The 21,556-nt window shown below is 39.0% G+C and overlaps 1 protein-coding gene and 1 long non-coding RNA gene across 4 annotated transcripts in view; one reads left to right on the top strand and one right to left on the bottom strand.

The window, feature by feature from the left end:
• LOC106728174 overlaps window positions 1-20,892 on the top strand; it is a 33,690-nt gene extending 12,798 nt beyond the window's left edge. Inside the window, exons 2-4 of the long non-coding RNA XR_001364445.1 lie at window positions 1,005-1,061; window positions 7,464-7,503; window positions 20,808-20,892. This is a non-coding gene — a long non-coding RNA (uncharacterized LOC106728174). The remainder of the gene's footprint in view (window positions 1-1,004; window positions 1,062-7,463; window positions 7,504-20,807) is intronic.
• The window catches only part of LOC102245761 (chromosome unknown open reading frame, human C10orf76), a 148,574-nt gene that overhangs the window by 11,383 nt on the left and 115,635 nt on the right, over window positions 1-21,556 (bottom strand). For all 3 annotated transcript variants that reach the window (XM_005878274.2, XM_014549421.1, XM_014549422.1), the window contains one exon: window positions 15,716-15,794. In XM_005878274.2, the coding sequence (XP_005878336.1) occupies window positions 15,716-15,794 (79 nt within the window). The remainder of the gene's footprint in view (window positions 1-15,715; window positions 15,795-21,556) is intronic.

Raw genomic sequence — 21,556 nt, 5'->3', positions numbered from 1 at the left:
GTGAATCAATATCTGAACTAGATCACATGGCAGTGGGATTATCATGAAAAATCCTTTAAAAGCCTTCATCTTCTTTCTTCCTTTAAACTATTATGTCTGTTTTAAATCATCCAGAGATTAATTTTTCTATGATTAGGGATTTGGCTAGCTTAAAACAGAAGAGCATGGAAATGGGAATAGAGAAGTTACAGTCTCTTTTGGAGAATGGAAAGTTGGCCCTGAGGTAGGAGCATTCATGTAGAAGGGATTCACTGAATCCTTTTAACACCCATCCACCCAAGCCTGGAGATCACCTGACAGCTGTGGCTAAAGAAGCCCAATAGAGCCCTGACTGGTTTGGCTCAGTGGATAAAGCGTCGGCCTGCGGACTGAGGGGTCCCGGGTTCGATTCCAGTCAAGGGCATGTACCTTGGTTGCGGGCACATCCCCAGGAGGGGGTGTGCAGGAGGCAGCTGATCGATGTTTCTCTCTCATCGATGTTTCTAACTCTCTATCCCTCTCCCTTCCTCTCTGTAAAAAATCAATAAAATATATTTTTTTAAAAAAGAAGCCCAATAGATTAAAGACCTCTGAATTTCAAGCCTCTAAATGGGTATTAAGTAATTAAAATAGCAACCCAAACCAGATTTTGCTGATAATGAATTTGGAGTGGTCTATAAAGTTTTGCTGGTGGTTTTACCAACTAGGACAGGGCTGAGCAGGGTCTTCACCTGCTACTGGTGGAAACTGAGAATCCCTGGAGCTCTGAGGACCTGGAAATCGTTGAAGCTCAAACATCAAACCAGCCTTTACCAGGTTACTTTCCCAGCTCTCCATAGATCATGCCTGCCATTTCCTAGAAGAGAATTTGATTTCCTTGAAAGTTTGTTCTCTAAGAGACCAAGTTTGGCCCGTAAACTCAGGAATGTGCCCCAAGTTAGACTAGGCTGCCAGTACAGGAAGAATCGTGGATGAGGATTAAGAACCCTGCATGTTTTCTAATTCCAGCTTTTTTCTTTGGGTAGTTTACAATCTTTCTGGACATCTGTTTCTTCACATGTGAAGTGAAGGCCATGAATTAGGTAAGTGCTTTCAAAGGTTCCTTGCAAAATTACTATTTCTATGATTTTATCCCTATGCTAACACTTTGCCAAAAAGAAGTATGGTTGCCTTTTCCATGTCATTATCCTCAAATATTAGTGTTAATTCCATATGCTCCTGGCCACCATTTAACCACCTGATTCAACTTATTTGAATACATCAAATACTTTCTCTTTTCATTTTTCTTCTTTGTTCCCATAGCCTGCATTCATTTGGCACCTTTGTATTTGCTAGATGTTATCACTTATATTTTTATGTTTATTTTATATATTATCTCTCTTTTCAAAATATGTTTTTATTGATTTTAGAGAGGAAGTGAGAGGAGGAGAGAGAAACATGCATGTGAGAGAAACGTCGAACGGTTGTCTCACGCACACCCCCTACTGGGGATTGAGGCCACCATAGACATGTGCCCTGACCAGGAATACAACAGGAGACCTTTTGGTGCATGGGACAAATCTCAACCAACTGAGCCATATCAGTCAGGGAATATATTATCTCTAAACTTCATACTATTATTAGAAAATATTATGGATAATAACGATGACTATTTTACAGATAAAGAAACCAAAGCTCAGACAGATAAAGGTCATATAACTAGTAAATGATGGTTTTTTGAATCCAGGTTTCTGATTCCATAGCCTCTTTTCCATTACCTCCCACTACAATCTTCTTGCTATGTTCCATGTTTATTTCCTATTTTATAATAAGTCTCAGTAAGTTTCTCTATTGTTATCTCGTGGTTTCCATCCTCATTTGGCAGCCTAGCAGAGAAGGCCATACATGTTGTCCGGACTGAGAGTGGGCTGATGGCAGCCTTAACTAATCTCCCTTGATAGGTTATACTGAAGATGTCAGATCAAACTGAGAAGAAGGTAATGAACACAAGCTTGCTGTCAGGTCACATCCTTTTCCTTGGTTGTCCTCTAATTCTCATTCTGCTGGGAATTCAGTCCAACAGCGACTGAGACTAAGCAAATTTTCAGGCACATGGCAAAGCCCTCTCCCATCAAGGTTGTATAGCCACTATCAGGAACTTTTCCAAATTTAAAAATGAGGAAAGAAGATAATTGACTCTTAAGCAAAAAATAATAGTAATGTACTGTGAAATTTATAACAAACATTGAAGAAAATTGTATGACAACACTAGTACAAAGGACAGGAGGGGGACAAATGGAAATAAACTACTGCAAGGTTATTGTATGTTACATGAAGTCATATATGTTACATGAACATTATTTTGATGGTATATTGCGGTAAGTTTAAAGATGCATATTATAAGCCCTAGAGCAAACACTAAAAAAATAAATAAAATGAAGAGGTATAGCTAAAAAGCCAATAGTGGACATAAAATGGAGTACTAAAAAGTATACTCAATCCAAGAGAAGGCAGAAAAACAAAAAAGAATAAAGAACAGATGGGAGAAATAAAAAAAAAAGATGGCAGATTTTAACTCAGTCATATTGATAAATTAAATGTAACACTCTAATTAAAAGGCAGAGATTGTTAAACTAGATATAAAATCACAACTCAACTATGGGCTGTCTAAAAGAAATCCATGTAAAATACAAAGACAGATATGTTGAAAGTAAAAAAGAGATAAAATGATGTGTTATAAAACACTAATTGAAAGAAAGTTGATTTACTACATTCATATATGACAAAGGAGACTTCAAAACAAGGAATTTATCAGGAACAACAAGTGAAATTTCATAATGATAATGAAACAATATTATTAGTGTCAATTCTCCCCCAGGTTATCTATAAAGTTAATGTAATTCCAATCAAAATCTTAACAGGCTTTTTTTTGTGGTGGTGGTGGTGGTTACATAAATATATTTGATTATATGTTAATTATACCTCAATAAAGTTAAATAAAAAAATAAGTCCAGTAAATCATGACTAGTCAAAAAAAATGCCATGGCAGTAAATTTGTCTTTTTTCTTTTCTTTTTCTTTAATTTCAGAGAGAGAAAGGGAGAGGGAGAGGGAGAGGGAGAGAGAAATAGAAACATCAATGATGAGAGAGAATCATGGCTTGGTTGCCTCCTGCACATCCCCCACTGGGGATGGAGCCCGCAACCCAGCACATGCCCCAACTGGAATCGAACCATACCTCCTGGTTCTTATGTCAATGCTCAACCACTGACCCACACCAGCTGGGGAGGTTTATGTCTTTTTTTGGTCTTACCATTTCATTTCTGGTTGGGGCAAGAATGATTCAGACTGATATATCAGTCACTCTAAACTAGGAGTTCTCAGTGTTTCAACAATGTCAAGGATTCCCCTCATTGTACTCCTCCCCTCCACTTCACCACTGGCATTCTTCCCTGACAAATGAAATGGACTCTGGGTAGCAATCAACAATGTTTGAAATAATATTCAGCTGGGCACTAGCCACATGAGTTGTTGCCTTTTTTAAGTGAGTGCACTTAAACTGGACTTTCTGACAAAATCATTTGCCAAGCTTAGGGACTTATGCCATGGATAACTAATGAAGGTTCTACTTTTGCCTTTTTAATGAAACTGAGGCAGGGATAAAAGATATGGCTCTCCATGTGGAAACTCACTCCAAACAAGGGTCATTAGCCAACCTTTTATGGATTTATAATGAGGCAGTATTTCACCAGGGTACAAGGAGAACAGGGAGGTTTATTTGTCCTCCTTAGGCTTGTAAAGAGTCAGGTGGGGCTACTGTAAGCATGCTAAATATATCACTGAGGGAGGTCTACAGGGAAGCACATAGGAAAAGGTCTAAGCAAGAAAGTAGTGATCCTGATTCTTATACCAAGAAGTCCTCAAGGATGGGCAAGTATGATTTTTGTATTTTTATAACCCCTGGCTTGGCACACAGCAGATATTTCTGTACTTTTGCACAGAAAAGAAATAATAAAATCTGGGGAACTTGAAGCTAGAGCACCCATTATTCCTTGTCTGACTGCACTAACCAAGAACACCCAGAAACAGATAATTCTCATATCAAAGCAGGATCTGAGATATTCTTGGAAGGCAAGAATTCATTCTTTTTCGGAACACTTTAGCTCAAAGTAGTTGAAAAAAGAAAAGAAGCCAATAGCACAGGAATTAGAAGAGATAGCAACCTGATAATAAAATCATAGACTTCATTGAGTGAGCATCCCTCTCTGGGTGCTTACAGTGACTTTCTGTCCAGGACAACCTGTATATCTCTCTAGGGCACAATTATCCAACATATATGTTTGGAAATAAGGACCTAAAAATGGACACAAATCTCTTAAGCTAAAAAAGATAATACCTTTTAAAAGATAACTATTTCCTCTATACAGGCACCCTGCATATAGAATATAGAAGTTTTTTCCCCCTTTCTATTTTCATCTCATATACTTCAGGACAAAACACAATTTTAGAACCAATGTAAGTCGGCCAGTTCTCCCTGTCTATCCATGTCTTCCAAGCCTGCTACCAAGGGATCTCTACTGCCCTGAGATTTATTGATCTGACCGACTGGCTCTGCCCTTCAGCAAGGTGGACCAGATAATGAACCTCACAGTGGGTGATTAGCGAGAGACCATCAGTTGGTTAAAGGAGTGGTGACAGTGACTTTCTTTAATTTCCCTGGGCAGTTGCCCCACCTCTCTGACTTTATTTAGTTGAAGCCCTAGACACTCCTTGTGAAGCTTTTCTTTGCACTAATTACAGATCCAACATGCCCAGGTCTTTACCCTGCACAAGCAAAGCATGCAATCACACTAAAAAGCAGCCAAGGTAATGGGGGTGGGGAACATGATACACTAATAGCACATCAGGCCTTCTCCTTCTCTATGGTTTATTGCAGTGGGACCACTCTGCCCAGCTCAAACCAAGATGCAGATGTCTTTGTTCTCCCCATTTGAGGTTTCTTTCCTTGGAAACATCACATCTTAGGAAGGAAGACAGAAAACACAGTCTCTGTGCCTAATTCACTGGAAATTCAACATGGGCTCTCTGCCTCCCTACCTAGCCTCACTTATCTGTCCCTCCCTAACAGACAGTTCTTATTAGAAATCCCATCTGTGGGCTCTCTAGTTACCCTTCTGGCTGACTGGGTTATTTTTAAAATTGCATTTTTCCTTGGGCAGGATCACTGAGAAAGGTAAAAGTGCTATTATGGTACTTAGCAAAAACACTTTCAATTAACACTTATATTAAAATAAAAGTTTGCATAGGAACACTTCTGGCCTCTGATGTTACCACAGTGGCAAACCATGCTTTTCTGAGGACATTTTATACAGTTATAAGCTACCTCCTTGGGAAGAGGTCTTGATGGAAACAAAATAAAAGTTCCCAAAGATCTATTTGGAAGGAAGGAGGTGGCTAAAATCAAATGGAAGAAAGAAGTCCTACCCGTATATTCTCATCTAATAACTGGGGTATAGGATCTTTCTTAGGTTAAGAAAGCAAGGATTATTGTCTCCTGTGACCTTTTGAAAAGCTGACAACTACTGGAATTCCTACAGCTCCAACACTATTCTTCCTATGCACTGCCAATGATGCTTCACTGGCAATGAAGCCTGACTGAGGAAGACCAGAAGTTTATGCGATGGACATTTCAAAATTCGTACTTAGTTGGAGAAAATCCTGACAGTGGCAGAGAAGAAGAATAAGCTGTGCTCTTCACCAGTGATCTCAGATTCATCTAGCTTGGCTCTGGGACATTAATTGAGAGTCTTCATTTTGCCTTTTTAAAAAAACAAAATGAAACTACTACTTTAAAAACTATTAAAATTCACTGTGGCCCTGACCGGTTTGGCTCAGTGGATAGAGTGTCGGTCTGCTGACTGAAAGGTCCCAGGTTCGATTCCGGTCAAGGGCATGTACCTTGGTTGCGGGCACATCCCCAGTAGGTGGTGTGCAGGAGGCAGCTGATTGATGTTTCTCTCTCATCGATGTTTCTAACTCTCTATTCCTCTCCCTTCCTCTCTGTGAAAAATCAATAAAATAAATTTTAAAAAAATTCAGTGTGTAAAATTTTACATTCTGACTCACATAAGTATATTATCTATTAAAAGAAATAAAAACTTAAAAAAATCACCATGCTCCTTTGGTGTGTAGAAAAGTTGTATTTCTCATTAGTGACCTTCCTGATATGCTTAGATGGAATAGGAGACTCTTCTCTCACTTGTATTATAAAGTTATCATACTGTGCCAGGAGCCTCTACTTAGGCATTTCTGCCTAAACTGGCAGCAAACTCTCCAGGCCTCTGTGTTCAGTGCTTTTTTCCCTCAACTGAAAGGGTCCTTCCCAAACCAGGACCTTTCCCAACCTTCAGGAATGAGCCCTATTATCTTCACTCTTCCTGTTTCTCCATCCACTTTCCTATCCCTGGCTAGCCTCTTCCTTCAGATTAACTGACAAGATCGAGGTTGTCAAACATGCCTCAATCTAGGGAAACTAAAGAAAAAACAAACAAATGGGACTACATCAAACGATAAAGATTTTTGTACAATAGAGAAAACCATCAAAAAGATGAAAGGACAACCCACTGAACGGGAGAACATACTTGCTGATACATCTGATAAGAGGTTAATATCCAAAATTTATAAAGAACTCATACAACTCAATACCAAAACATACAAATAACCCAATTAAAAAATGGGCAAAAGACCTGAATAGAAACTTCTCCAAAGAGAACATAGAGATGGCCAATAGAAATATGAAAAGATGCTCAATGTCACTAATCATCAGAGAAATGCAAATTAAAACAACAATGAGATAAATCTACAAACAAAGGTGTTGGTGAGGATGTGGAGAAAAGGGAACCCTCGTGCACTGTTAGTGGAAATGCAGGTTGGTGCAGCCACTGTGGAAAGCAGTATGGACTTACCTCAAAAATTAAAAATGGAACTGCCTTGCCCTGGCTCAGCTGGTTGGAGCTTTGTCCCAAACACCAAAAAGGTTGCAGATTTGATTCCTGGTCAGAGCACATACCTAGGCTGTGAGTTTGGGGAGCATATGGAAGGCAACTGACTGATGTTTTTCTCTCTCTCTCCTTTCCTCTCTGTCTAAAAATCATTAAACATATTCTTGGGTGAGGTTTAAAAAAATTATCCCTTTGCCCTAACCGGTTTGGCTCAGTGGATAGAGCGTTGGTCTGCGGACTCAAGGGTCCCAGGTTCGATTCCGGTCAAGGGCATGTACCTTGGTTGCGGGCATATCCCCATTAGGGGGTGTGCAGGAGGCAGCTGATCGATGTTTCTCTCTCATCGATGTTTCTAACTCTCTATCCCTCTCCCTTCCTCTCTGTAAAAAAAACAATAAAATATATTTTAAAAAAAATTATCCCTCTGCTTGACTCTGTGTCTTTCCTGCTTTAGTGAATCCAGTAAACAAACAATTCACATCAAACTTTTTTTTCTATCAAACAGGTCAAGTGAAATGCCAGAATCCAAACAAAGTCAACGGAAGGTATAGTCAGACAGCCAAAGCTTGTGTCACATGCTCACATTCAGTAGGAGTTACCACCACAACCATCACTCAGGGTTATAGAGAGGCAGTGTAAAAATGTACACTGTTATAGCAAAACAGGATACCAAGTACAGGAAATGGAATTATGGCTACTGTGGGAGTCTGAAATCTCAGCTCTCCAGCATATGTCTTTGCCAAGGCTGTCTTGAATAGCAGTTAAGACCCTGTTCTAGGCTGAGAAATCATCACAGGGGCTCTCAGAATGGGCTACTCAGAGGCCTCAATTGCCTGGGGGAGAACTTTATATAGGTGGCTCCCCTGGGGAAAGTGAAGCATACTCACCTCCTGCTCAGAAAGCCTTAACTCACAGCTTTATAGGCCCCTTCTCCCAGTCTTCCTCAGCCACCAGGGAGCTGGCCAATGCACATTTGGCCTGTGGAGTTGAGTGTTTAATTTTCAAGCATAGTTAGAGCCACTTGGCTTCACGTTGGCAGCCATGGTGGAAGCATTCACACATAACGCTACAGAACAGCCCCCTTCCCACCACTCACCCCCTCATATTCTAGTTGTTAAACATTTACTAGCACACCAAGGGCCAACAACTCTGAAGCTGAAGTATTAGGCTCCATTTTCCTCATAAGCCTTGAAGCTCTTAGGATATTTCTCCAAGATCTTTCTGGGCTTTCTCCTAGATGTTCCCAAGTAATGGGTGCCACCCAGGGCCCCTAACAACGTTTGCCCCACAAATTAGGGCTCTTCTTATCTCATTCCTCTCTGGGAAGATAAAGCTGGGTTTCATTAGGATTTGTAAACACAGCAGTTACAGTGGCTCTTATCTTAGGACTAGGAGAAAATAAAAAAGGTTTAGAAAGACAACTAATAGATGGAAACAATACTTAGCTTCCAATGCAACCTTCACTCATTCAGCTGGGAAGCATTTTTTGTCTATTTCCCTAATTTACTTTAACATACTCCCCAAAATGAATGATACTCTGCTTTGTCATAATACTTTTGAAGATACCTTTTGTAATGTACAACATTATACAGGCCTCCTCTGAATCTAATATTCAAAGCTCTAGTGAAAGTGGAGACTTAAAGAGATAATGGGAGGTGAAACTCCATAAAATTCCTAATATAGAAAACTTAGGAATCTGGGTACAGTATCTTATGGTCCTTGACATATGGGGTATCTGCAGACTACCTTCTGATCATCCCAGAAAATTCCTAAGTATGTATGTAGAGAAATTTTTAGAAGGCCACTTGGTTGAAAGGAACACCAGCTTCAAGATAGATTTAACTACTCTTAGAAACAGAAAGTAGAACGGTGGTTGCCAAAGGTGAGAGATGGGGAGTAGGGGGAGGAGTTGTTCAATGAATAGAGTTGCAGTTTTGTGAGATGGAAAGGTTCTAGACAGCCCTCGCTGGTTTGGCTCAGTGGACAGAGCATTGGTCTGTGGACTGAGGGGTCCTAGGTTCAATTCCGGTCAAGGGCACATGCCCAGGTTGTGGGCTTGATCCCAGTAGTGGGTGTGCAGGAGGCAGACGATCAATGATTCTCTCTCATCATTGATGTTTCTCTCTCTCTCTCCCATCCCCTTCCTCTCTGAAATCAACATATATATTTTTAAAAAGTTCTAGACAGAAACTGCACAACAATGTGCTTATATTAACACTACTATACTATACACTTAAAAATAGTTAATATGGTAAATTTTATGTGATTTTTAATAAAAATTAAAATAAAAAAGAGATAGGCTTGCCCATTAGGTCTTATCACATGCCTAGCATTGAGGCTGGCTCATACTAGGCCCTTGATGAACGCCTGTAAATTGAATGAAAGGCAGTGCAATTAGGACAGGGATGAGAGTCAGTGCATTAGGGCTTACAGAAGCTGTGATACTTTAAATGACTGAATTGTATTCCTAAATCACCCAGCCTCTGGGTACCCTGGGACCTAAGGGTAAGACTTACAGAAACTCTCAGACTCTTCGTTCTTTCTGTCCTTTTTAGGTCCCTGACTTTGAGTACATTTTATAATCTATGCCTCTCTATTTATCCAATACCTATTCCTCTTCTTTCAAGACCCAACTCAAATCTTCTCTCCTCTATATGGCCTTTCCTGACCACCACAACTTGCAGAGATATTTCTCTAACCTGAACTCACAGATCTTACTACTAGGACCGGTCGGCTACTGACAATAAGTTGCCTTAAGCCATCTCTTGCACTTATTCCATCCTTTGAGAACAAAGGCCCTTTATCATACTTCAGTATCCCTCAAATGCCTAGCACAATCTGAAGCACACAACAGATACTAAAAGCTAAAATACTAACCCTGAATGAAGGCTGAAGAAAGCAAGAGTAGGCCAATCATTTACTTGCTTTCCAATGGGATATTTCAAAGGAATAAAATTGGTCATGAATGTGACTGAAAGCTTAAGGATCCAGATACTCAGAGAAGGCTTTGACTTGAATCTTAAATTGCCACTAAGTATTCTAGGTATTCAGGGCTCTAGAGACTCTTCTGTAAAGTTCTGCTATGAAGCCTTCTCTTGCCCATAAGGAAATTAGAAGTGATATAAATCAATATGTTATACCATTTGTAAATCAAAACAAATAGTGAATAGCCTAAAAGGAGCTCAAGATCCTCAAAGGGTATTTTCAAAGATCTAAGGGCTTTTGGGGCAAGGAATGTATGAGATAGTATTCAAGGCAGCCTGAGTGTCAAAGACTGGTTGAGAATTTTAAGAAAGATGGACCCTCTTCAAGAAAAAAAAAAAAAAAAAAGGACATACAAATAATTTTAAACACAATTTCACAGTATACAATACTTCTCTAAAGCCTATTTTTGGACCTTAGGTTAAGAACCTGTGAAGATTTCATGACAGACCTCTTAAGTGTGGACTCATTTCTAATATGGTCTAGCTAATAATAATAAAATACTTTTCCTAATTTGAAAAATAAGAATAAAGGAGAGGGAGGAGTATATAAGAGTTTAGGGTAGGCCAGGTAGGGAGGAGAACCCCTTGAAGAGCTCTTTTATTTCAACATAGTTCTATAAAGGGAGCATTGCATCATCTGCTGGAGGCTAAGACCAACAAGTAGTTAACATATAAATGCGAGAAGTCCCTCAGAAGGCTGATGGACTTTGATATTCAGCAAGGGCTGAGAATCAGCATTGTATTACCCTGCTGCTGGCTGATAATCCTTTATTGTTTACCAAACCTCACCATTGATGTCTGTTTGCTTTGCTAAAGGGAAAATGTATATTCTAGTAAATAAAAAGCTATCAGTCCAGAGATTCAGAGAGCCTCTCCACTAGAGAGTAGGTCTCCTTCTGGCTCCCCCAATAATTTCTAAATTTATATTTCTTATCTAGTGTATCCGTTTGTGTGCAGCCCCTTCTCCAGATCCTGAATCCTTGCTGCAAAAGGTTGAGGCATCATCAAAACAAGATGTCCTCAAAGCATCCAAACCCAAGACTTAGCCTGGGGTCAAAAGTTTCTCTTAAATACTTTCCATCTACATTTATTTAGTACAGAAAAAGGGTCACATTTATGAAACACAGGTTGGTGACTCAGCTATCCTCCTAGGAGAATGAAAATCAGGGTGTAGGCCACTAGTGGGAGGAGAAGCATATCAAATGATTCTCCAGCTAAGGACAGGTCCTTACCAACAAGCCATACTGGGGAGAGAAAGGAGCTAAATCTCAGCTGAGGATGGGCAAGGAGCCTGAAGGGCAATTTTTACAAGATGTACTAGAGATAAACAAGGCCAGTAGGAAACAAACTGGGAGTAGTTTCACAGTTCTTGGAAAAACAAGCTGCATCTTCTCCATAATCTTGATTCATAGAAATATGTGAAATACAAAATGGCCAAATACCTTTATCGAACACCATACAAATATTAACTTAAAATGGATCAAAGACTTAAATGTAAGAGCTAAAACTATGTATGAAAACATAGGAGAAAAGCTTCATGACATTGCATTTGGCAATGATTTCCTAGATATGACATCACAAGGGCAGGCAACAGGTCAGCCAGTTTGGCTCAGTGGTTGGGCATCATCTATGAACCAGGAGTTCACAGTTTGATTCCCAGTCAGGGCACATGCTGGGGTTGCCGGTTTGATCCTCAGTAGGAAGTATGCAGGAGGCAGCTGATCAATGATTCTCTATCATCATTGATGTTTCTCTCTTTCTCTCTCTCTCTCTCTCTCTCTCTCTCTCTCCCCCTTTTGCTCTGAAATCAATTTAAAAAATTAAAAAAAGGACAGGCAACAAAAGAATAGAGAAGTAGGATGCATAAAAATTAAAGTTTTGTGCATCAAGGGACACTGTCAACATAGTAAAAAGGCAACTCACAGAATGGGAGAAAATATTTGCAAATCACATATCTGAAGAGGAATTAATATCCAGAATATAGAAAGAACTCCTAGAACTCAATAACAAAAAACCCAAACAACCCAATTAAAAAATGGGCAAAAGGCTTGAATAGACATTGTCCAAAGAAGATAGGCAAATGACCAAGAAGCACATGAAAAGACACTCAATTTTAATAATGATTAGGGAAATGCAAATCAAAACCACAATGAGATACCACTTCACATCCATTAGGATGGCTAGATATATATAAAAACAAACAAACAACAGAAAGCAAGTGTTGACGAGAATGTAGAGAAATTGGGGTGTAAAATGGTACAACCACTATGGAAGATAGTATGGTGGTTTCTCAAAAACTTAAGCAGAATTACCATTTGATCCAGCAATTTAAATTCTTGATATATATACAAAAGAACTGCAAGCAGGAACTCAAATAGCTATTTACACATCAATGTTCATAGCAACATTCTTTAAATATCCAAAAGGTGCAAACAATCTAAATGTCCACTGATGGGTAAATGAATAAACAAAATGTGCTCTCACGCTACACACATACACACACAATGCAATATTATTCAGTTTTGAAGAGGAATTAAATTCTGGCACATGCTTCAACATGGTTGAACCTTGAAGACATTATGCTAAGTGAAATAAGCCAGATACAAAAGGACAAATATTGCATGATTCCACTTATATGAGCCACCTAGAATAATCAAATACACAAATACAGAAAGTAAAACATGGTTACTAGGGGCTGGGGAGGGGGAGGAGAAATGGAGAGTTACTGTTTAATGGATATAGGATTTCAGGTCGGGAGATGAATACTGGTGATGGTCCACAAAATGTGAATGTACTTAATGCCATTGAACTGTATACTAAAAATGGTTAAAATGGTAAATTTACGTATATTTTATCATGCATAAAAAAGGAGTTAAGATGAACAAGCTTCACAATCAACTTCAGACAAATATGACACCTGTGTATACAATATAAAAATGCATGCAGTTTATTACATTAGAAAATGGACAACCATTCAGTTATGCTGAGGGTATTAACTGATTAAAGAGTTTTGCCCTCTATGAAGCCAATAAGAATTAACAGAAAAATGTCATCTATCTTCCGGGTAACTAAAAAACAACAACACACACACACAAAAAAAAAAAACACGTGAGAGAATGGACTTTGTTTAATAAGCAATAATGGATTTATAAGCATCACTTTGCAATGCCTCAAACAGAGGCTGGAATGTGTCTGGGGGTTATCAAGCTCAAAAACTCACAAATCTGTCAGAAAAAAATGGCAGGCTGGGCAGGCAGATCTAACAAAGAGTCCTCTCTTGTCTGCTATCTTACTAGGTGCTATAGATTCCAGTTAACTCCTGTTTATGGTCTTTAGGTTTTATTTTAGGAGTCCTTTAGAATCTATTTGGGGATTAAGTTCTTGATTTTTTCTTTCTACTTAGTTTGCTGCTAACAACTGCAGGTCCCTACTGCATCTCAAAGCCAGCTTTTTGGGAAGCTGTGAATACACTTAACATTTAAGTGATGTTAGCTTTAATGTTCATAAGTGAAGAGAGAGAAGTGCTCCAACACATGTTGGAGATTAACAAGGCAGTCAAATACTTTGAATCTGATAGTGCTGAGAATAAAATCAAGTGTACCCTAAACTGTCATGTAGTGCCCTTCAAAGTCAGTTAGGGAAGAGAAGCAACAACTATTTTGAGAGCAGTTTTGCAAAGGGTCCCAGAATAGTATCACCCTTCCCCCATTTCCCAAGTGAAAAGGATTGGTAAGAGAGGTAATGAGTGTACAAAAACTCCATGAGAATAAGAACACTTAAATCACTCACCACTGATCCTCATTACCCAGCGCCATACATTGTATACAGCAGGCCTGTAATTATTTATTGACTAAATAAATCTTTGAGAGCTGTTATCCCTTCCCCGTTCTCAAACAGAACTATCTACTCTCCTCCATAGAAATTGCCTCATCTCTGGTTGTAGACTCTTTTTGAGAGGCACTTTCATCACTTCATTTAACTTTGAAAGAAGTTGGAGGAGGGTGAGGACATGTGCTTACTAATCATCCTTTTCCAGATTGCCTCATGCACCAGAATGGATTTTTATTATTGGTCTGTGGCTGTTACTGCTGTAGAAAGATTTCAGCCTGACCTTCCCAAGCTACTGGGGGATGAACACTGCACATGGCTGACGGAGAAAAAAAATCTTCCTTTAAAAAAAAAAAAAAAGCTTTTAGACTAACCAGAGCTCACTGTGGTAGGAAAGTCACCCTTTCTCTCACTGAACAAAATTCAAGATGTTGTATTCTTTTGTATAAAAATGGTATGTAGTAAAACCAATCTGAATTGGTCCATCAGGAAAAAGGTAGCATCTTAAAGTACCTTACAGACAGCAGTGGTATCAAAGAACAGGATTCAGGAATGCCCCACAGGCAGAATAGAAAAAAAAGAAAATGAAGCCATTTATAAAGGCAGTTTAAATAACAGGATGGATTCTCACTGGTGGCCTCATGAAAGAGAACAAATATGTCACAGGGAACAACTGATATACTAATAGAGTCCTATCCATCTGGCTGAGGAAAGAGCCACTGGTTGGAATACTGAGAAGCTTGTCTGTTGGGAAAAAGGCTTGCTGGGTGCCTCACTGGAATAGCTGAATCGCTTTTAGGGACGCTGGAACACATGGTCACACTGTAGCTGGCTAGTCCTGCTAGCAAGAGGTTCAAAGAAGGGTTACACTGGTGCACTGGCAAAAAAAAGCAGAGCAGAGCATATGTGGGCTTTTAAAAATTGGCTTAGAGCCTATATACTGGTACCTGGACTCTCACCTCATGCATACCCTGGCCCTCCAACTTAAGAATAAAGTGAGAAGGAAGGGAGATTGTGTGAATAGGATGTTTCATTTTGTGCTTTTACAAATAGGACTCGCCTGGACGGTATGGCTCAGTGGTTGGGTGTCAATATATAAAGCAGGAGATCACAGTTCAATTCTGGCCAGGGCATATGCCCGGGTTGTGGGTTCGATCCCCAGTGTGGGTCTTGCAAGTGGCATCTAATCAATTATTCTCTCTCATCATTGATGTTTCTGTCTCTCATTCCCTCGCCCTCCCCCTCTGAAATCAATAAAAATATATTTTTTAAAAAAAGAAAGGACTCAAGAGTCTCATTCTGAAACCAAGTTCAAGCCCCACCATGCGCTAAAGTTCCATCTCTACTTTTATATAATGCAGAGCCAAGGGCCGGCACTTTGGGAGATGGGGAAATCAGGCCAGACTCCAGGAAAACAAGCACACAATGCTATCTGAATCTCCAATCAGTCCATACCATAGAAAAATCTACTCAGAAATAATTGTTCAAGCCATATAGAACTCAATTACTAAAGAAAATCTGCCCCAATGAAGGCTCACGTTTTAACAAGCCAAACAGCATCAAATTAAGCTGAACTCAGGGTTTTTCTAATTGGCAGTTTCATCCATTTCTAAGTTTTCATTTCTTATTTTCAAAAATCAAAATGACTCTCTGCCTAAAATAAAAAGAAAAGAAATGCCTTATCACCCACTCTAAAATAAGAATTCTCCAAATTTTCACCTACAGATCTTATATATAATTTAACAAACCTCTCATATGGCACAAAAGCTGAAGCCATTACTATTTAAAGTACTATCAACAAATCACTTACTAATTCCTCTTAGCAGCCTAGCTCTTGCCACTCCCACTAGAAGCTCAGTCACAGAATCCCTCTGCCATTAGAGAGAGGGCAACTACTTGATCCTAGCCACCAAGCAGGGTCACTCTGGGGAGAGTAGTAGCTTACCTGCTCCTCAGACAGTTGGGATATATGATTCACAGCAGCATAGGATTCAATTTTGGGGTTAAAGTGGTTGATGATGGCTCTGAAACAAAGAATTAACATTAATATAGCACCAGATGGAAAGAAGAAGAAATGAGTTAAAAACAAGTATTGCGTACTCTCTGGTTTAGAGTGCAAAAGCATGGGAATGATTGTCAGAGGGTAATTGTCTCCTTACTGAACATGAGATCATATGAGGGTGAACTGATAACTCTGAAGGGGGAAGGGTTTAATAATTTATTAGAGACAATAGAATTAAGCATCTCTGCTTTGCAAATGAACTAGAGAAAACCTCACAACCAAACAAAAAACAAAACCAAGCATCCTTCAGACAAGAAACAGGACCCAGTGGGCTGTCCACTAGGGGGCCCTGGTGTTTCAGTCAGGATGAAAAGTACTTGGCTCTGCTCTGAAGAGCTCCAAGGGGAGAACAGGGCATTCTGGACCTACATGTATGCTAAACGCAGCCTTTGAAGAAGCTGAGCTTTATCAAAGCCTAGAATCAATCTTCATACTTGTTAGTTAATATTTCAAATCAAAATTTTATTTCCAGCTATTGGAACCAAAATCTGAGTGTCACTTTCAAATACTCCCTCTCCTTTACTTCCTCACATTCAAGGTCACCAAGTCTTATCAAATCTACCTCTTAAAAATCTCTGAAATCTGAAATAAATAAATTTCTCTGAAACCAATGCCTTGGTATAGGTCCTTATTTCTTGTCTGGTATAGCAGAAAAATCACAGGTTTTAGATAAGAGTTTAGTATGAGTCCATATTCATATAAAAATGATTAAATAAGTTGGGAGAAGAGACAAATCTTTCTAACAGAACAATTTAGAATAATATGTGTAGATACTCTCCTCTTTAGGAGGTGGAGTTTAGCTCCCATTCCCACTGAGGGTAGGCTAGACTTAGTGATTTATTTCCAAAGAATAGAGTAGCAAAAGGGAAAAATAGTAACTTTACAGTAAAATATTCTGGAGACCACCACCTTAACCAAGAGATGAAGGTGAACATCACCAGTAATATCATGTAGTTGTCAAGTAATCCCTGGTATGATCTAATGAGAAGGGAACTTCACTTCTTTTGTGTACTTTTTAGAACTCAGACCCTCAGTCTAATCACGAGAAAAACATGAGACAAACAGACTGGAACAGACTGTCAAGGTCATAAAGAACAGAGAAATTGTCAAAGACCAGAGGACATTTGGGAGACATTACAAATAAGTGCAATGTAATACCCTAAAATGTCTCCTGGAGCAGGAGGAGGACATTAATGAATAAACTGTGAAATCCAAATAAAATATGAAGTTTAATTAATAGTAATGTATCAATGCCAGTTTCTTAGTGTTACTAGTAAATATACCATGGTAATGTAAGATGGGGAAACTACGTTGAGGGGCATTTCTTCTATAATTCTTAAAATTATTCCAAAATAGAGTTTATTAAAATGTGTATGTGGCCCTGGCCAGAGTTGCTCAGTGGTTAGAGCGCAGGCACGTGCACTGAAGGGTCACGGGTTCAGTTCCTGGTCAAGGACACATACCTGGGTTACAGGTTCAATCCTCACCTAGTTGGGATACATGCTGGAAGCAACCAATCGATGTGTCTTTCTCACAGCCGTGGTTTTTTTCTCTCTCTTTCTCTCCCCCACCCTCCCTTCCATTCTCTCTAAAGAAAATCAATGGAGCCCTAGCCGGTTTGGCTCAGCGGATAGACCAAAGAGTCCCGGGTTCGATTCCGGTTAAGGGCACATGCCCAGGTTGTGGGCTTGATTCCCAGTAGGGGGCGTCCAGGAGGCAGTCGATCAATGATTCTCATCATTGATATTTCTTTCTCTCTCTCCCTCTCCCTTCCTCTCTGAAATCAGTAAAAATATATTTTTTAAAAAAGAAAGTCAATGGAAAAAATATCCTCGGATGAGAACAAAACAAAACAAACAAATATTTGTGTGTATGACAGCGTAATAGAAATCAATGTTTTCTTTTCATATAACTTATTGATTATAAAGAATTACAGAACCATTGAATCTAATACAGGTAAAAAAAATATAAACCAGAGATCTTACAAAAACATGGTCTGGAATCCTTCTTTGACCACTTATGATTCTGAATGATTTTAGGGAAGCTATATCTCTCATTATAAGGAAAAATGTGGGAATAATAATACCTATCTTAGCACTTAGCACAGTACCTAGGAATAGTACATTGTAGGCGTACAATAAATGTTTGTTGAAAGAGTGACTAAATCTTAGAGGATTCTTACAACATTTATATAATAAAGCAACATCAAACACCTAGCACAATGCCTGGCACACAGCTGGTGCTCAGTAAATATTCAATGAATGAAAAAATTAAATAAGACAGAAATGGGTCAGAGTCCTATGCTTTATGCTGCAGGGCATGAATGCTCATATTGTTTGGCGGAGGATATGACAAATTTGCCACTCTGGGAATTTATATTTGGAATGAAGATAAAATCAACCTCCAACCTGCCCTCTGACATTCTCATTCCAGAGCTTCAAATCTCAGCAGGTGATTAAGGTCTCCCACCAGACAAACTGAGGGACTGTTTAGGAACCTGAGAGATGTGGAACAGTCTAAATCCAGTTAGTAATCTCTAACTCAATACCCACGAAGGGCACTTGAGTATATGTCTCTGCTTTACTTTTCTTGCTGTTTTTTTAGGGTTGTTACTTGAAAAATCTGAGTACTAATCTGATCTACTGGAGATGCCAGGTGCAGGGCACTAGGCTTAGGAGATAAGAAAAATAACCTGACACTGACTGTTTTTCCTGCCAGCCTCTTTAGGAAGGAATTTGAGAGCGGGATTAGGAGCTTCATACTGTTGAAATAGAAATATGTTCTGAGATAGCAAATAGATGACAAACACTGAAACCAGGCTAAGTCAGCCCAACTGAATGACACAGGCCTTGACTGAAATACTAAGCTTCTCCTTCTCTAGGAAGTTTGGAGGCTACCAGGGCTCATCTGGGTTGTGATTCCACACTGCCCCCACCTGGCAATGGCCCTAGACTGGGACTTAAGCCTGACTAGCTCTCAGTGGAAGAAAGATGAAGCACCAGATTTATGGATGAAAGAAGCATCTTTTTTTTTTAAGGCTTTCCTTCCCACTGATATTATTTCCAAAAGGATTTACTACCATCTCTTCTGAAGATTGTGTGGGCTAAGGGGTAGAAAGAAGAGGAAATTTGAGGAGGGAATAAATCATTAAACAGACCCATATGGAAAGTTTAAGGCTTCCCTTTGATAAAGGTGGCAAGACAATCTAATAGGAAAAGAATAGTTTTTTTTCAAGAAATGGTGCTGGGATATTGGATATCTATATGCAAAAAAATAAAGTTAGATCCCTACCTCACACCATATACAAAATTAACTCAATGTGGATCACAGATCTAAATGTAAGATCTAAAAACTATAAAATTCTTAGAAGTACACATGAGAATAAATTTTTACAAACCTGGGTTAGGCAATGATTTCTTGGATAGGATACCAAAAGCACAAGTGACAAAGAAAAAGTAGGTCAAGTTAAAAAATGTTTGTGCTGCAAATGGTATCATCAAAGAAGTGAAAAGAAAACCCAGAGAATGGGAAACAATATTTGGGCATCATATAGCTGATAAAGAACCCCAATGAGATACCACTTCACACCTGCTAGGATGGCAATAATATAAAAGACAGTAACAAGTGTTGGTAGGACATGGAGAACTCTCATACATTGCTGGTGGGACTGTAAAATGGTACAGCTACTTTGGAAAATGATTTGGCAGTTCCTCAAATGTTAATAAATAGAGTTACCATATGACTCAGAAATTCTACTCTTAGGTATATACCCAAAATAATGAAAACATTAAGGCTACAGAGAGCCATGGCCAGATAGGTCAGTTGGTTAGAGCACTGTCCAGATATACCAAGGCTGTGGGCTCGATTCCTGGTCAGGGCACATAAAAAAATCAACTAATGAATGCATAAAAAAGTCAAACAACAAATCGATGTTTCTCTCTCTTGCTCAAATCAATTTTTTAAAAACATTATGTCTACACAAAAACCTGTACACAAATGTGCACAGCATTATTTGTAATAGACAAAAAGTAGAAATAATCCAAATGTCCATGAATGGATAACTGAAGAATGGGTAAACTGAAGAAAGGATAAACAAAATGTGGTATGGCTACAATAGATTATTCAGCCATAAAAAGGAATGAAGTACTGATAAATGCTACAACATGGATGGACCTTGACAATATTAAATGAAAGAGGCCAGACACAAAAGGCCATATATTGTATGATTCCATTTATAGAAAAGGTCCAGAATAGGTAAATTATTATATATAGAGAAAGCATATTAGTGGTTGCCTGAGGCTAAAGGGAGGATTAGAGGAGTAATAAAGATTGACTACTAATGGGTATAGAGTAATTTGGGGGGGGGGAGATAAAATATTCTAAAATTAGATTGTGGCGATGGTTATACAATAAGTTGTACATGTTAAATGGGTGAATTATAACATATATGAATAAAGTTGTTTAAAAAAAAAAAAAAAAGACTAAGGCCTCTGCCTCCAGCAGTTCTTGAGAAAGCTGCTTTCTCCAGCAACCAATCCTGCTAGAATTTACAGATCCTGGAGTGTTTCACTTACCAAGATGACTTTCCTAGAGCCTGCATCTGTTAGCAATGCTGGTGGCAGGAGGAAAAGAAACTCATTGGGCCAGTGACTATTTTATAAATTACAGCAGATAGAGTTTAAGGAGCTTCTGCAGAAGCCTCTGTGTGTACCACGAAAGGAGCAGTAATGTGGGTGAGACTGGCAGTGGAAACCACATGTTTAGGGAGGATCAACCCTGCCTGGAGATAAGAAAAGGTCAATTCCTGGTAATATGTGTGATATCTTTAGATTAAAAGGTTTGCATTTGGCAAATGATGTCAAATTTTGGCTGTTGAAAAAAGAACTCCTTGGAATAAAAAAATTAGGGGTAGATTGGTGCAGGAGAAGGAAGGTTATTTTTAACACTCTTACCACTTTTTTTTTTTTTTTTTAAGGAAATGGCTGAAGCTGCCCACATTACTCAGAGAGCCATCCCATCCATCCAGGACTATGAAGAGGGTTTAAAGAAATAAGGTCCGACTGTCCAACCTATGAGGGAAGGTGGGGGAGGAGGAGGGCGGGGGGTAAGAGATCAACCAAAGGACTTGTATGCTTGCATATGAGCATAACCAATGGACACAGAACCAAAGGACTTGTATGCATGCATATGAGCATAAGGAATGGACACAGGTACAATGTGGGTGAGGACATGTTAGGGCAGGTGAGAGGGGCTGGGGAGAGGTCAATGGGGGGGGGAAGGAGACTTGTGTAATACTTTAAACAATAAGGGATTTAAATAAAAATTAAGAAAAGAAAAGAAAAAAGAAATAAGGCCCAAGGAAAGGGGAAGGAATCTGGAGGTAGAACTTGGTGGACAAAGGGAATATAATTTTTAACCAAACTTCCAGCTTTTATCAAAATGGAACTAAGTGCTCCATGTTAGCAAGAACCAAATTTATTTTGCTCACTAATATATTCCCAGGCCTTTAGCAAAATGCCTGGCATACTGGCAGATTCGATTTTTTTTTTTTTGCCTTTTTAAAAAAATTTTAACTTCCAGCTTTTATCAAAATGGAACTAAGTGCTCCATGTTAGCAAGAACCAAATTTATTTTGCTCACCAATATATTCCCAGGCCTTTAGCAAAATGCCTGGCATACTGGCAGATTCGATTTTTTTTTTTTTGCCTTTTAAAAAAAATTTTT

This window comes from Myotis brandtii, unplaced genomic scaffold, assembly GCF_000412655.1.
Source record: "Myotis brandtii unplaced genomic scaffold, ASM41265v1 scaffold550, whole genome shotgun sequence".
Classification (NCBI taxonomy): domain Eukaryota; kingdom Metazoa; phylum Chordata; class Mammalia; order Chiroptera; family Vespertilionidae; genus Myotis; species Myotis brandtii.
The sequence above is the reverse complement of the archived record's forward strand: the minus strand, read 5'-3'. Positions and strand labels throughout refer to the sequence as shown.